At 47.2% G+C, this 15,637-nt stretch overlaps 1 protein-coding gene across 7 annotated transcripts in view; it reads left to right on the plus strand.

Annotated features, from left to right (window-relative positions):
* Nucleotides 1-15,637, plus strand: part of NCOA1 (nuclear receptor coactivator 1) — a 581,329-nt gene that overhangs the window by 464,146 nt on the left and 101,546 nt on the right. For all 7 annotated transcript variants that reach the window (XM_073561908.1, XM_073561912.1, XM_073561913.1 and 4 more), the window contains one exon: nucleotides 5,567-5,667. In XM_073561908.1, coding sequence (XP_073418009.1) covers nucleotides 5,567-5,667 — 101 coding nt within the window. The remainder of the gene's footprint in view (nucleotides 1-5,566; nucleotides 5,668-15,637) is intronic.

Raw genomic sequence — 15,637 nt, forward strand, 5'->3', positions numbered from 1 at the left:
AGGATAGACGAGCCGTGCAGGATAGATGAGCGGCCCAAGATGGACAAGCGGTGCAGGATGGAAGAGCGGTAAAGGATGGACGAGCGGTAAAGAATGGACGAGCGGCAAAGGATGGACGAGCGGCAAAGGATGGACGAGTGGTAAAGGATGGAAGAGCGGCCCAGGATAGACGAGCGGCCCAAGATGGACGAGCCGTGCAGGATGGTCGAGCCGTGGAGGATGGTCGAGCCGTGCAGGATGGTCGAGCCGTGCAGGATGGACGAGCCGTGCAGGATGGTCGAGCCGTGCAGGATGGTCGAGCCGTGCAGGATGGACGAGCCGTGCAGGATGGTCGAGCCGTGCAGGATGTAAGAGCGGTAAAGGATGGACGAGCGGTAAAGGATGGACGAGCCGTGCAGGATAGACGAGCAGCCCAAGATGGACAAGCGGTGCAGGATGGACTAGCCGTGCAGGATGGACGAGCGGCCCAAGATGGACAAGCGGTGCAGGATGGACGAGCGGCAAAGGATGGACGAGCCGTGCAGGATAGACGAGCGGCCCAAGATCGACAAGCGGTGCAGGATGGACGAGGGGTAAAGGATGGACGAGCTGTGCACGATGAGTGACCCAGGATGAAGAGTGGCCCAGGATAGACGATCGGCACAGGAGGGACGAGCGGCGCAGGATGTACAAGGGAAGATTCAAAAATTTTGAGAAAACTCCAGTAACTCAAAATCCTCCAGATTATTCCAGATTACTAGATTGACGAGATCATAAAGGTCAGAGGAAAATGTAATATTCTGCCTCTGTGGTGAATGGTTGGGCAATAAGGCAGTGTCCTAGGGCGACATAGACAAGCGGGGAAACGTCAGAAGGAAGGGGCTTAGCTGTATTATCTATTATCCACGCAGAATGGAAGGTTCTGTATCTCATGGTCTAATCGTCAATGAAATTGGAAAATGAAAGGTCTGAGGATGTACTATTAATAATTCTATCTATTAGCTATATATCTGTCACAGGTTTACCGCGATAGAGAGGAGCAAGATGACCGCAGCATCTGATTCCTCCTACTCCTGCACTGATTAGAAGCAATTCACCTTCATATTAAACAGTACAGGGGTTAATCTGCTCTGTTGAGAGCCCCTGGAAGCTTTCCTGCATTAAGGCTCTCAGCTGTGCACTGTCAGCCACTCCCATCTCCTATATAATCTGGCTAGCACTCATTGTCAGAGATGGCTTATTGGTTGTTGGTGGTGGCTATTGTGACTGTGACTGTTGCTAGGTTTGAGTGTGTGATAATTCCCTTTCTTCTCCTACTTTGGTTTAACCCCATCCTCCACTCACCCAGTGCATTTTTTTGTTATATTTATGTACATTTGTATGTTTGGTATTTTCAGTTACCCTTGTTCGTATTACCATGTTCGTCTGGTTGGTGTATTATGGTGCACTACTACTCCCCTCTTCACTGGGTGGGGGCGGTTACAGACAAAGGGAGGATTCAAGAGCTAAAGCAAGGTATGTGGCCCCGGCCTCTTCACCATCGGAAGTAATCCAGGGAACAGGGCGACCTAGGTCACCCCTAGCGTTAGGGACAGGGAAGGAGCCCCACGTCCCAGGACACCCGACAACAGAGTCATGACACCATCTATATATTATCTATCATCTATCTATGATCTTCCTATACTACGCCCAGTGATATCTGTTATACTAGAATGATGCCGGATTATTAGAATTGCACAGAAGAAAATTTTACTATAGCAAGTCCTAAATAGACCCCAGGATTCCATCCTCGCCCGCCCCGGGTGTAGTCCTATTAGTTAGTCACTTTTACTGAAATAAAAGTAGTATTTCCACACAAATGGAAGTTTACCCTTTACACTAAACTTCTTTACCCCGTCATCCAATAATTTATATATTTCATTATCTTGCTAATCCGGACACTGATCCATCTATCTGATGATCTGGGGTCGTCCATGCTGGAATATGGGAATATCTATAGTGCCCATCTGCGGAATCAGACGCCAGATGTTTGTAAATGATGCAAATAGGATGAGAGCGGCGGCCGAGGTACCACCGCTCCTGCCCGGACCCCCTTCCCCCACCGGGGACACCGCATTATCCTCGGATGAACCGTCTCTTCTCTGTATCCCCTCCGGCTGCTGCTCACAGTGTATACAGCGTGTGAGCGAGAGCTGTGATTGGCTGCAGAGAGCGCGGGAACGACCAGTGAGGCAGCTCCTATTTATTATCTATCTATCTATTATCTGTCTATCTGTCTCTCACCTCTGTGTACCATTCATCCTTCTGTCCATTATAGCCGTATTACAAGTAACAGGTGACTTGTGAGTCCGTATTTGATTTCTAATAAACTCCCCAGCTGCTGCAGAACCTCTTTATGAAGCATAAGTTTCCCATGTCCCACAGGGCACCAGTCTCTGAGTCCATAGAGCGGACGGGCACTCAGCTCGTACCGGAAACGGCCGAATGTGTCCTCCGCCCACAGAGAGCGGGCACAGGATTGCGGACGGGTGGCCTCTAGATCCTAGACCTCAGGGGTGCAATGTGTTTGGGGGCACTGGGTGTTTGATCAGACATTTCGGTGGAATGATGGGCACTCGCCCCCTTTGCCCACAGTGGTGTTTGCGGTGGAGCCCCCTCTCCTCTGAGTCCAGGCTTTGGGCCGGCATGGTGCCCGCCGTTTGTGTTGTCTATGGGCCTCTTGGCGCTGCCCGTCCCCTTCAACACTGTCCCGAAATAGCCAGACGCAGCAGGATTTCCTGAGCTTCCGCCATTCCTTCCTCTTCCCTACAATCACGGCTCGTCTTCCTCCAGACCACCCTGATCTGTCACAACACTCCCGCCCTCCGCAGGGTCTTGGCACCCAGCTCGCCGCACGCTGCCGGGTTATGTAATGCTCTGGCACGTCCCAGGCCTCCTCCTCTGACGACATTCTCACCAGCTGCTTCACGTGGCGGCAGAATCCATGAGATACACGGATCAGGATGGCTACCCTCATCATTGCCCGTGTGCCAGCTCCCGTCTGGCTGCCTGGCTTCCCCCAGCCCATTCATTACCACGATGTAGCAGAGCTGAGATTGGGCTTCACCCATCTCGCCGCATTGGAAAAATATGGATGAAGTGAACTGCGCAGAGGAGGCTGCGACTTATCATTGTCCATTGTAGTCGGGGCGGAGAAAAAGCGGAATAAAGTGTAATATCCCAAAATCAAATGCCCAGCGAAAACACAGAAGTGACCAGAGAAAAGCCCCCCGATAACATGAGACCCCCAAGGGCACAAAGACAAGTCAAGACTGATATATCTCAGACTCCACCGTATAATATAGAATATCCGTACCCCACCCTGAGTGCCCCCAACCCTCTTCCCCACAAACCCGGTATCATTACCGATCTCTCATTATCTACAGGGCGGAAAATAAGTATTTGACACGCTGCCGATTTGGCACGTTTTCCCGCCTACAAAGAATGGAGAGGTCTGTGATTTTTATCATAGGTACACTTCACCTGTGACAGAATGTAAAGATAAAAAAAGGGAACATCACATTTTATGATTTTTACATAATTAATTTGCATTTTATTGCATGAAATAAGTATTTGATCACCGACCAACCGGCAAGAATTCTGCTGTCACAGACCTGTTAGTTTTTATGTAAGAAGCCTCCTACTCTGCACTCGTTACCTGTATAAAAGACTCCTGTCCACACACTCAATCACACTCCAACCTCTCCACCATGGCCAAGACCAAAGAGCTGTCTAAGGACACCAGGGACAAAATTGTAGACCTGCACAAGGCTGGGATGGGCTACAGAACAATAGGCGAGCAGCTTGGTGAGAAGGCAACAACTGTTGGCACAATTATTAGAAAATGGTAGAAACACAAGATGACTGTTAATTTTCTCATTCTGGGACTCCATGCAAGATCTCGCCACGTGGGGTAAGGATGATCCTGAGAGAGGTCAGGAATCAGTCCAGAACTACACGTGAGGACCTGATCTACGGCCTAAAGAGAGCTGGGAGCACAGTCTCAAACATTACAGTTAGTAACACACTACGCCGTCATGGATTACAATCCTGCAGGGAACATAAGGTCCCCCTGCTCACGCCAGCACATGTCCAGGCCCATTAGAAGTTTGCCATTGGCCATCTGTGTGATCCAGAGGAGGCATGGGAGAAGGTCAAGTGGTGAGATGAGACCAAAATAGAATTATTTGGTATCAACTCCACTCGCCGTGTTTGGAGGAAGAAGAAGGATGAGTACCACCCCAAGAACACTATCCCTACTGTGAAGCATGGTGGGGGAAATATCATACTTTGGGGCATGCTTTTCTGCAAAGGGGACAAGATGACTGCACCATGTTGAAAGGAGGATTGATGGGGTCATGTATCGTGAGATTGTGGCCAACAACCTCCTTCCCTAAGAAAGAGCGTTGAAGCTGGGTCTTCCAGCATGACAATGACCAGAAACACACAGCCAGGACAACTAAGGAGTGGCTCTGCATTTCAAGGTCCTGGAGTCACCTAGCCAGTCTCCAGACCTGAACCCAATAGAAAATCTTTGGAGGAAGCTGAAACTTAATGTTGCCCAGCGACAGCCCCCCGAAACCTTAAAGATCTGGAGAAGATCTGTATGGAGGAGGGGGCCAAAATCTATCTGTCACTCTTGGATATTTGGGTCCGTTCTCCTTTAATTCCTGATCGCAGAGTTTCTGTTCCTATCCTTGCGGCGGCGGATCTCTTTGCGCCCCCCCAGTCCTGCTCAGTAATGTGTTCCGCGGGGGTCTCCCGGGTATTGCAGCGAGAGCTTTTAAAAGATAGAAACTTCCAGATTGGCATCTAATGAAATTTAGTATTTAAGTCCATTACTGTAAGTGGCTGTGTATGTGGGCGCCGCCGACACTTCTGTCTCATCCGAGAGGAGGGATCTTTTACCGACTGTCTAATCTGCAGTGCCTGAAACTGGGAAAATGAATTCCCATCAGATGTAAGCGAGCGCCGAGCTCATAGACGAGCAGTCACCCAGCTTTCCCACAGCCCTGATGTGTAACCTGGGGATGTGTCGCTGCAGGATTGCACAGATTACTGTGTGTTTCTATCATTTAAATTATTTGTAAACATCTAATCATCCATTCTAAGATCTCCGCTTACTGTCAGTGAATAGGAGCTTTCTTCTAGGACGTCACCTTGATACATTTCTGCTGCACAGATACATTGTAACAAACTGTTAGGACAGCTGAAGGATGGAATCAGTCATTTTTAGATCACTGGTACTTGGTGTCTGGTCACCTGTGACCCCGAACTTCTGAGTACAGCATTGGGAGAGTTAACCCTTTACATTTGTGACTGGGATCCTGGGGCTCTATCACAATATTTAGATTGCCAGCCCCAAGGATCAGAGCTGTGTCCTGTCCGGTCACATGTAGGTAATGACTGCACAGCAAATAGGTATATACCGTGTATATATATATATATATATAGGTGTATAGTGTATGTGGCCATAGCCGTGGACGGGGGTGTACTGGCACCACAATCACATGTCCTCATCTGATACTGATTTACTCTTTTCCTACAGAGAAAGTGCCTGGTGTCGACGACGATGTTCAGAAGTCTGATATCTCGTCCAGCAGCGGAGGAGTCATAGAGAAGGAGTCTCTTGGTCCTCTCCTCCTAGAGGTAAGAAACTGCTACCACTCATGGCAGAAGCACTGTGATATCTCTGTGTTTCCATAGGACTCTGGAAAAATCTACTGTGTAATCTTAAAGGAGACGTCCATCACTGATCCCATCCTGTATTATGCCCCAGAGCCGCACTCACTATTCTGCTGGTGCAGTCACTGTGTACATACATTACATTACTGATCCTGAGTTACATCCTGTATTATACCCCAGAGCTGCACTCACTATTCTGCTGGTGCAGTCACTGTGTACATACATTACATTACTGATCCTAAGTTATATCCTGTATTATACTCCAGAGCTGCACTCACTATTCTGCTGGTGCAGTCACTGTGTACATACATTACATTACTGATCCTGAGTTACATCCTGTATTATACCCCAGAGCTGCACTCACTATTCTGCTGGAGCAGTCACTGTGTACATACATTACATTACTGATCCTGAGTTACATCCTGTATTATACCCCAGAGCTGCACTCACTATTCTGCTGGAGCAGTCACTGTGTACATACATTACATTACTGATCCTGAGTTACATCCTGTATTATACCCCAGAGCTGCACTCACTATTCTGCTGGTGCAGTCACTGTGTACATACATTACATTACTGATCCTGAGTTACATCCTGTATTATACCCCAGAGCTGCACTCACTATTCTGCTGGTGCAGTCACTGTGTACATACATTACTGATCCTGAGTTACATCCTGTATTATACTCCAGAGCTGCACTCACTATTCTGCTGGTGCAGTCACTGTGTACATACATTACATTACTGATCCTGACTTACCTCCTGTATTATACCCCAGAGCTGCACTCACTATTCTGCTGGTGCAGTCACTGTGTACATACATTACATTACTGATCCTGAGTTACATCCTGTATTATACCCCAGAGCTGCACTCACTATTCTGCCAGTGCAGTCACTGTGTACATATATTACATTACTGATCCCGAGTTACATCCTGTATTATACTCCAGAGCTGCACTCACTATTCTGCTGGTGCAGTCACTGTGTACATACCTTACATTACTGATCCTGAGTTACATCCTGTATTATACTCGAGTGCTGCACTCAGTATTCTGCTGGTGCAGTCACTGTGTACATACCTTACATTACTGATCCTGAGTTACATCCTGTATTATACTTCAGAGGTGCACTCACTATTCTGCTGGTGCAGTCACTGTGTACATACATTACATTACTGATCCTGAGTTACCTCCTGTATTATACTCCAGAGCTGCACTCAATATTCTGCTGGTGCAGTCACTGTGTACATACATTACATTACTGATCCTGAGTTACATCCTGTATTATACTCCAGAGCTGCACTCACTATTCTGCTGGTGCAGTCACTGTGTACATACCTTACATTACTGATCCTGAGTTACATCCTGTATTATACTTCAGAGGTGCACTCACTATTCTGCTGGTGCAGTCACTGTGTACATACATTACATTACTGATCCTGAGTTACCTCCTGTATTATACTCCAGAGCTGCACTCAATATTCTGCTGGTGCAGTCACTGTGTACATACATTACATTACTGATCCTGAGTTACATCCTGTATTATACTCCAGAGCTGCACTCACTATTCTGCTGGTGCAGTCACTGTGTACATACATTACATTACTGATCCTGAGTTACATCCTGTATTATACCGCAGAGCTGCACTCACTATTCTGCTGGTGCAGTCACTGTGTACATACATTACTGATCCTGAGTTACATCCAGTATTATACTCCAGAGCTGCACTCACTATTCTGCTGGTGCAGTCACTATGTACATACATTACATTAATGATCCTGAGTTACATCCTGTATTATACTCCAGAGCTGCACTCACTATTCTGCTGGTGCAGTCACTGTGTACATACATTACATTACTGATCCTGAGTTACATCTTGTATTATACTCCAGAGCTGCACTCACTATTCTGCTGGTGCAGTCACTGTGTACATACATTACATTACTGATCCTGAGTTACATCCTGTATTATACTCCAGAGCTGCACTCACTATTCTGCTGGTGCAGTCACTATGTACATACATTACATTAATGATCCTGAGTTACATCCTGTATTATACCCCAGAGCTGCACTCACTATTCTGCTGGTGCAGTCACTATGTACATACATTACTGATCCTGAGTTACATTCTGTATTATACTCCAGAGCTGCACTCACTATTCTGCTGGTGCAGTCACTGTGTACATACATTACATTACTGATCCTGAGTTACATCTTGTATTATACTCCAGAGCTGCACTCACTATTCTGCTGGTGTAATCACTGTGTACATACATTACTGATCCTGAGTTACATCCTGTATTATACCCTAGAGCTGCACTCACTATTCTGCTGGTGCAGTCACTGTGTACATACATTACTGATCCTGAGTTACATCCTGTATTATACCCCAGAGCTGCACTCAATATTCTGCTGGTGCAGTCACTGTGTACATACATTACATTACTGATCCTGAGTTACATCCTGTATTATACCCCAGAGCTGCACTCACTATTCTGCTGGTGCAGTCACTGTGTACATACATTACATTACTGATCCTGAGTTACATCCTGTATTATACCCCAGAGCTGCACTCACTATTCTGCTGGTGCAGTCACTGTGTACATACATTACATTACTGATCCTGGGGTACTTACTGTAGTGTGTATATATATATATATATATATATATATATATATATATATATATATATATATATATATACTTGTGTCTGCAGCTGATGACGGTCGCCCGTTGCTATTGGTCGGATTTGTCTTGTTACTTTGTATCACGTCTCCGTCTGGATCTTGTGCGGGAATAATTGTTGCTTAGCAACCAGCATCGTCAGCGAGTCACTGAGGGCCGCGTTCACGGTGACTGACACGTCGCTTCCTGTCTGTGTCTCTCTGTTGCGCTCTCGGTGCTTTATACACTCTAGCATCTCTCCGGGATTGATCGCCAGTCTGGAGGGGGGCGTCTTTTGGCTTTCCGGACCCTCGATCAGCTGATTGCAGTTCACATCTCGGAGCCCCCCGGGGTTCTGCTCGTCGTCACTTCTTATTTTATACATGAGACTATATTGAAAATGTGCAGACACTGAAACCGCAGAGGGGCGGGGGTGAGAAACAGGCTTTTGCTGCAGCTTTGGCTGTGAGTTGAGTAGAACAAAGATTCTGTATGTCCATTATGATTGTGACGCGGGAAGGGTTAATCAGGTGTGCGGCCGGTAGGAGAAGGACGTCTGTGGGTAACGGAGGACGTCAGCAGGTGCCGGGCATCTGGCTGATAGGAGATCAGTCCTTGACTCGTGAGCACACAAGCTGCGGTTTCGTCACAGTGTAGCACGTGCTGGCGGTGACCTTGTCGCGCTCTCATGGCGGCGATACGGTCACCTCGGCAGGCGAACAGATGTACACCGCCACTGCGGAGGATGACACGGGGGCAGCTTTTAGGCCACGTTCTCATGTCTGAATGGAGCAGAGGTGAACGTGCCCGGCCTCCGCGCCATTCATTCCCTATGAGACTGCCTGCGGTAGAAGAGCACAGAACCCCGGCAGCGCCAAAGAGAATGGAGCCGGGGTGTGCACGCTCCGAGGGGATCCCAGGGGTCAGGACCCCAGAGACTAATGTATCCCTTAATAATAGCGGATAACTTATTCTTTTAGTAATATCCCTTAAGCTTCTGTGTATGGAATAGCGCCCCCTACATTTAGATAAGAAATTATCACTGCTGCTGTATGTTACGCCCATAATCATATCTGCAATACAGAATAGGAGCAGCCACAACAAACCTTTCCTCGTTAAACCTAACCCAGTTTATAAACTGATGAAATGTCGCCTTCACTTTTTTCAGGACCCCACCGACCCTGAAAATAGAAGGAGCGCAGTGTTGGCTCAGCGCGAAGCCCCCTTCTACTTAAATCTCTTTCACACATACCTGTTTAAACTCGTACGTTAAAAAATGGCGCTAATGTCATCAGTGTTTGGTCCGTGTGTCCGTTCTCCCATCAGAGTTTGGTCCGTGTGTCCGTTCTCCCATCAGTGTTTGGTCCGTGTGTCCGTTCTCCCATCAGTGTTTGGTCCGTGTGTCCGTTCTCCCATCAGTGTTTGGTCCGTGTGTTCATTCTCCCATCAGAGTTTGGTCCGTGTGTCCGTTCTCCCATCAGTGTTTGGTCCGTGTGTTCGTTCTCCCATCAGAGTTTGGTCCGTGTGTCCGTTCTCCCATCAGTGTTTGGTCCGTGTGTTCGTTCTCCCATCAGTGTTTGGTCCGTGTGTTCGTTCTCCCATCAGTGTTTGGTCAGTGTGTCCGTTCTCCCATCAGAGTTTGGTCCGTGTGTCCGTTCTCCCATCAGTGTTTGGTCCGTGTGTTCGTTCTCCCATCAGTGTTTGGTCCGTGTGTCCGTTCTCCCATCAGTGTTTGGTCCGTGTGTCCGTTCTCCCATCAGTGTTTGGTCCGTGTGTCCGTTCTCCCATCAGTGTTTGGTCCGTGTGTTCGTTCTCCCATCAGAGTTTGGTCCGTGTGTCCGTTCTCCCATCAGTGTTTGGTCCGTGTGTCCGTTCTCCCATCAGTGTTTGGTCCGTGTGTTCGTTCTCCCATCAGTGTTTGGTCCGTGTGTCCGTTCTCCCATCAGTGTTTGGTCCGTGTGTCCGTTCTCCCATCAGTGTTTGGTCCGTGTGTCCGTTCTCCCATCAGTGTTTGGTCCGTGTGTCCGTTCTCCCATCAGAGTTTGGTCCGTGTGTCCGTTCTCCCATCAGAGTTTGGTCCGTGTGTCCGTTCTCCCATCAGTGTTTGGTCCGTGTGTTCGTTCTCCCATCAGTGTTTGGTCCGTGTGTCCGTTCTCCCATCAGTGTTTGGTCCGTGTGTCCGTTCTCCCATCAATGTTTGGTCCGTGTGTTCGTTCTCGCATCAGTGTTTGGTCCGTGTGTCCGTTCTCCCATCAGTGTTTGGTTCGTGTGTCCGTTCTCCCATCAGTGTTTGGTCCGTGTGTCCGTTCTCCCATCAGTGTTTGGTCCGTGTGTTCGTTCTCCCATCAGTGTTTGGTCCGTGTGTCCGTTCTCCCATCAGTGTTTGGTCCGTGTGTCCGTTCTCCCATCAGTGTTTGGTCCGTGTGTCCGTTCTCCCATCAGTGTTTGGGCCGTGTGTCCGTTCTCCCATCAGAGTTTGGGCCGTGTGTCCGTTCTCCCATCAGTGTTTGGTCCGTGTGTCCGTTCTCCCATCAGTGTTTGGTCCGTGTGTCCGTTCTCCCATCAGAGTTTGGTCCGTGTGTCCGTTCTCCCATCAGTGTTTGGTCCGTGTGTCCGTTCTCCCATCAGTGTTTGGTCTGTGTGTCCGTTCTCCCATCAGAGTTTGGTCCGTGTGTCCGTTCTCCCATCAGTGTTTGGTCCGTGTGTCCGTTCTCCCATCAGTGTTTGGTCCGTGTGTCCGTTCTCCCATCAGTGTTTGGTCGTTCTCCCATCAGTGTTTGGTCCGTGTGTCCGTTCTCCCATCAGTGTTTGGTCCGTGTGTCCGTTCTCCCATCAGTGTTTGGTCCGTGTGTCCGTTCTCCCATCAGTGTTTGGTCGTTCTCCCATCAGTGTTTGGTCCGTGTGTCCGTTCTCCCATCAGTGTTTGGTCCGTGTGTCCGTTCTCCCATCAGTGTTTGGTCCGTGTGTCCGTTCTCCCATCAGTGTTTGGTCCGTGTGTCCGTTCTCCCATCAGTGTTTGGTCAGTGTGTCCGTTCTCCCATCAGTGTTTGGTCCGTGTGTCCGTTCTCCCATCAGTGTTTGGTCAGTGTGTCCGTTCTCCCATCAGTGTTTGGTCCGTGTGTCCGTTCTCCCATCAGTGTTTGGTCCGTGTGTCCGTTCTCCCATCAGTGTTTGGTCCGTGTGTCCGTTCTCCCATCAGTGTTTGGTCCGTGTGTCCGTTCTCCCATCAGTGTTTGGTCGTTCTCCCATCAGTGTTTGGTCCGTGTGTCCGTTCTCCCATCAGTGTTTGGTCCGTGTGTCCGTTCTCCCATCAGTGTTTGGTCCGTGTGTCCGTTCTCCCATCAGTGTTTGGTCCGTGTGTCCGTTCTCCCATCAGTGTTTGGTCGTTCTCCCATCAGTGTTTGGTCCGTGTGTCCGTTCTCCCATCAGTGTTTGGTCCGTGTGTCCGTTCTCCCATCAGAGTTTGGGCCGTGTGTCCGTTCTCCCATCAGTGTTTGGTCGTTCTCCCATCAGTGTTTGGTCCGTGTGTCCGTTCTCCCATCAGTGTTTGGTCCGTGTGTCCGTTCTCCCATCAGTGTTTGGTCCGTGTGTCCGTTCTCCCATCAGTGTTTGGTCCGTGTGTCCGTTCTCCCATCAGTGTTTGGTCGTTCTCCCATCAGTGTTTGGTCCGTGTGTCCGTTCTCCCATCAGTGTTTGGTCCGTGTGTCCGTTCTCCCATCAGAGTTTGGTCCGTGTGTCCGTTCTCCCATCAGTGTTTGGTCCGTGTGTCCGTTCTCCCATCAGTGTTTGGTCCGTGTGTCCGTTCTCCCATCAGTGTTTGGTCCGTGTGTCCGTTCTCCCATCAGTGTTTGGTCGTTCTCCCATCAGTGTTTGGTCAGTGTGTCCGTTCTCCCATCAGTGTTTGGTCCGTGTGTCCGTTCTCCCATCAGTGTTTGGTCCGTGTGTCCGTTCTCCCATCAGTGTTTGGTCCGTGTGTCCGTTCTCCCATCAGTGTTTGGTCTTTGCGTTCGTTAACCCATCAGTGTTTGGTCCGTGTGTCCGTTCTCCCATCAGTGTTTGGTCCGTGTGTCCGTTCTCCCATCAGTGTTTGGTCCGTGTGTCCGTTCTCCCATCAGTGTTTGGTCCGTGTGTCCGTTCTCCCATCAGTGTTTGGTCTTTGCGTTCGTTAACCCATCAGCGTTCACATGAGTATTTTTGATCAGAATTTCTGTACCTAAACCTGGAGCGTCTCCAAATAACAGAACAGGCTTCAATCTTTTCTCTGTAAGATCCACTGCTGCTAACTCACCAAACACTGCAAAATACTGACCAAATACTGATTCGTGATGGAAGCTTTATCCTGCAGCTCGCCCCAATCTTCTGCTGTCCACTGATCAGTGCTGCTCAGTTTTTTCGCATCAGTTTTTTCATCCGTTTCTTCTGTTTTTCGACGGATCCGTTTTTTAAAAGCCGGCATTTCAGTGCGCCGTACATTAAAATCACACTGACATGAAACGAAAGAATAGATATATACACATAGAGAAAATATATATATATATATATACACTGTACATGTCATTGAGGCACATATGTATATATTTATAGTTCATAGAGTTCTACATAGAATAATAATAGCCGCTAAATCAATTGCCAGCTTCAGTAAAATCATTCCCGAACCCGACATCTTTCTTCTTTATTTTTTTTTATATAGCGCTAACATATTCCGCAGCGCTTTACAGTTTGCACACATTATCATCACTGTCCCCAATGGGGCTCACAATCTAAATTCCCTATCAGTATGTCTTTGGAATGTGGGAGGAAACCGGAGAACCCAGAGGAAACACGGGGAGAACATACAAACTCTTTGCAGATGTTGTCCTTGGTGGGATTTGAACCCAGGACTCCACTGAGCCACCGTGAAATGACACATGGATTACATATAGTAAACCATGTCATATGAAAATAATTTATGTATGTCAGTGTTTAATCAATTTAGTAGTTTGTGTTAGGAAAAAATTGGAACTCTAGGGGTTACATTTACGGCTATAATCGCAGAAAAAAATTGCTTGGGCTCCCGCGCAATTTTCTCTGCCATTATTAATCCTATAGTAGTAAAGGGTTAAAAAAAGACACACAGTAATAAAAAAATATTTTAATGAAATAAATACGCAAAGTTTTTGACAAAATTTATTATTCTGCCAATCCCAAAAAAAAGTCCTTGTTCTGTAAAAGAAAAAAAAAAAAAACAAAATAAAAAAACAACAATATGCATACCTCTCCGCCGTTCAGTCAGGTCCCCCGCTGCAATCCATCACAAGGGGTTAACTAGTTTACAATAGGGATCAGTGCTAATGCTACTGGCCCCGCTGTAAACCACTGCCAGAATGAATGAATGAAATTTCTGCGCAGACGCCCCGGCTGACCGGAGATGAACTAATAAGCGTGGGAAAGTTTCTGAACTTTTTCCCACACTGTCAGTTCACCTCAGGTCAGCCGGGAACTCCGCGCAGCCTCGCCGACTACCCCTGACATCACTGAGGCTGAGGCACTGACAGCGTGGGAAAAAGTTCAGAAACTTTCCCACGCTGTCGAGTTAACTTCAGGTCAGCCAGGGACTCCGCGCAGCCTCACTGACGTCAACGGTAGTCACTGAGGCTGCGCGGAGTCCCTAGCTGACCTGAGGTGAAGTGACAGCATGGGAAAAAGTTCAGAAACTTTCCCACGCTTATTAGTTCATCTCTGGTTAGCTGAGGTGCCTGCGCAGAGATGAATTCATTCATTCTGCAGTGGTTTACAGCGGGGCCGTTAACATTAGCATTAACTTTTTTACATTTTTATCTATCTAGTATCTATCTTTTATCTATTATTTATCTATCTATTATCTATCTATCTATTATCTATCTGTTATCTATCTATTATCTATCTATTATCTACCATCTATCTATTATCTATCTATTCTCTATCTATTATCTATCTATTATTTATCTACCTATCTATCTAATATCTATCTACCTATCTATCTATTATCTATCTACCTATCTATCTTTTATCTATCTATTATCTATCTATTATCTGTCTATCTATTCTATCTCTCTACCTATTATCTATCTATTATCTATCTATCATCTATTATCTATCTATTATCTATCTATCATCTATCTATTTATCTATCTATTATCTATCTATTCTATCTATCTACCTGTCTATTTATCTATTATATATCTATATATCTATTATCTATCATAGGTAGATATAGAGAGAGATATTTTTCTTCTTATCTTGATATATATTCTTTGCTTCTGTAGACTATAGATAGAAATATCTAGTAATATACACACAGTCTGTAGATAGCAGGATACAGATATATTTGGGTGTTCTCCTCTGTATAGACAGACTGTGAATATCCACATATCTGTGTATTACTACTGATGCGGCACTGTGTCTGGGGGGATGCACTGTATACGGGGGATGTCTTGTGGTTTGAGCCTCCCACCCGCACATTATTACACATGTAAATCTTCGCCACCGCTCTTAAAAGCAGGATAATTGAAGCGGGATGAAATAATGGCGTCAGTGGAGCAGCTCTTCACTTCTCTAATTGCCAGCAGTCAGGTGTGTTATCGGGGTGCCGCCTCTCAGGGATGGCAGAGGAGACAGCCGCTTAAAGGGACAGTCACCCCACAACTTGTAATCGGTTCTAGTCTTAAAGGAGCACATGAGATGACAGCGGTGCCCTGTGAAATGCAGGGAGTGAGGTCTGACGGGTGTTTTTTACATCCCTGTGTCCCGCTCCACCCTCTGGGCACGCTGCATGCTGCACAGGAGTTTTGTAGAGGGGATTTTAAAATCTAAAATATATTTTAACTCTCATTGATGAAGTTATAGATCACATGATCAACTACAGGTCAATGATTATAGAAAGAAAAAAGTCACCGGATAGCACCCCCTAGTGGTCAGGGATTATGAGGGGGAGGCTTGTGTGCTTAGTACACTGGGGGTAGGGGATGCTTGGGTAAGAGGTACACTGAGGGTAGGAGATGTTGGGGGTTACAGGGTAGGAGATGAATCGTACGGCGTACACTTGGGGTAGGAGATGCTTTGGTATGTGGTACAGTGGAGGTAAGAGATGCTTGGAACAGGGTACACTGGGGGTAAGAGATGTTGGGGGTACGGGATAGTAGATGATTGGGTACTGGTTACACTGGGGTTAAGAGATGATTGGTTACGGGGTACACTGGGGGTAGGAGATGATTAGATACAGAGTACACTGGGGGGTAGGAGATTCTTGGATAC

This window comes from Dendrobates tinctorius, unplaced genomic scaffold (assembly GCF_039654945.1).
Source record: "Dendrobates tinctorius isolate UK_male_01 unplaced genomic scaffold, ASM3965494v1 ptg000332l, whole genome shotgun sequence".
Classification (NCBI taxonomy): Eukaryota; Metazoa; Chordata; class Amphibia; order Anura; family Dendrobatidae; genus Dendrobates; species Dendrobates tinctorius.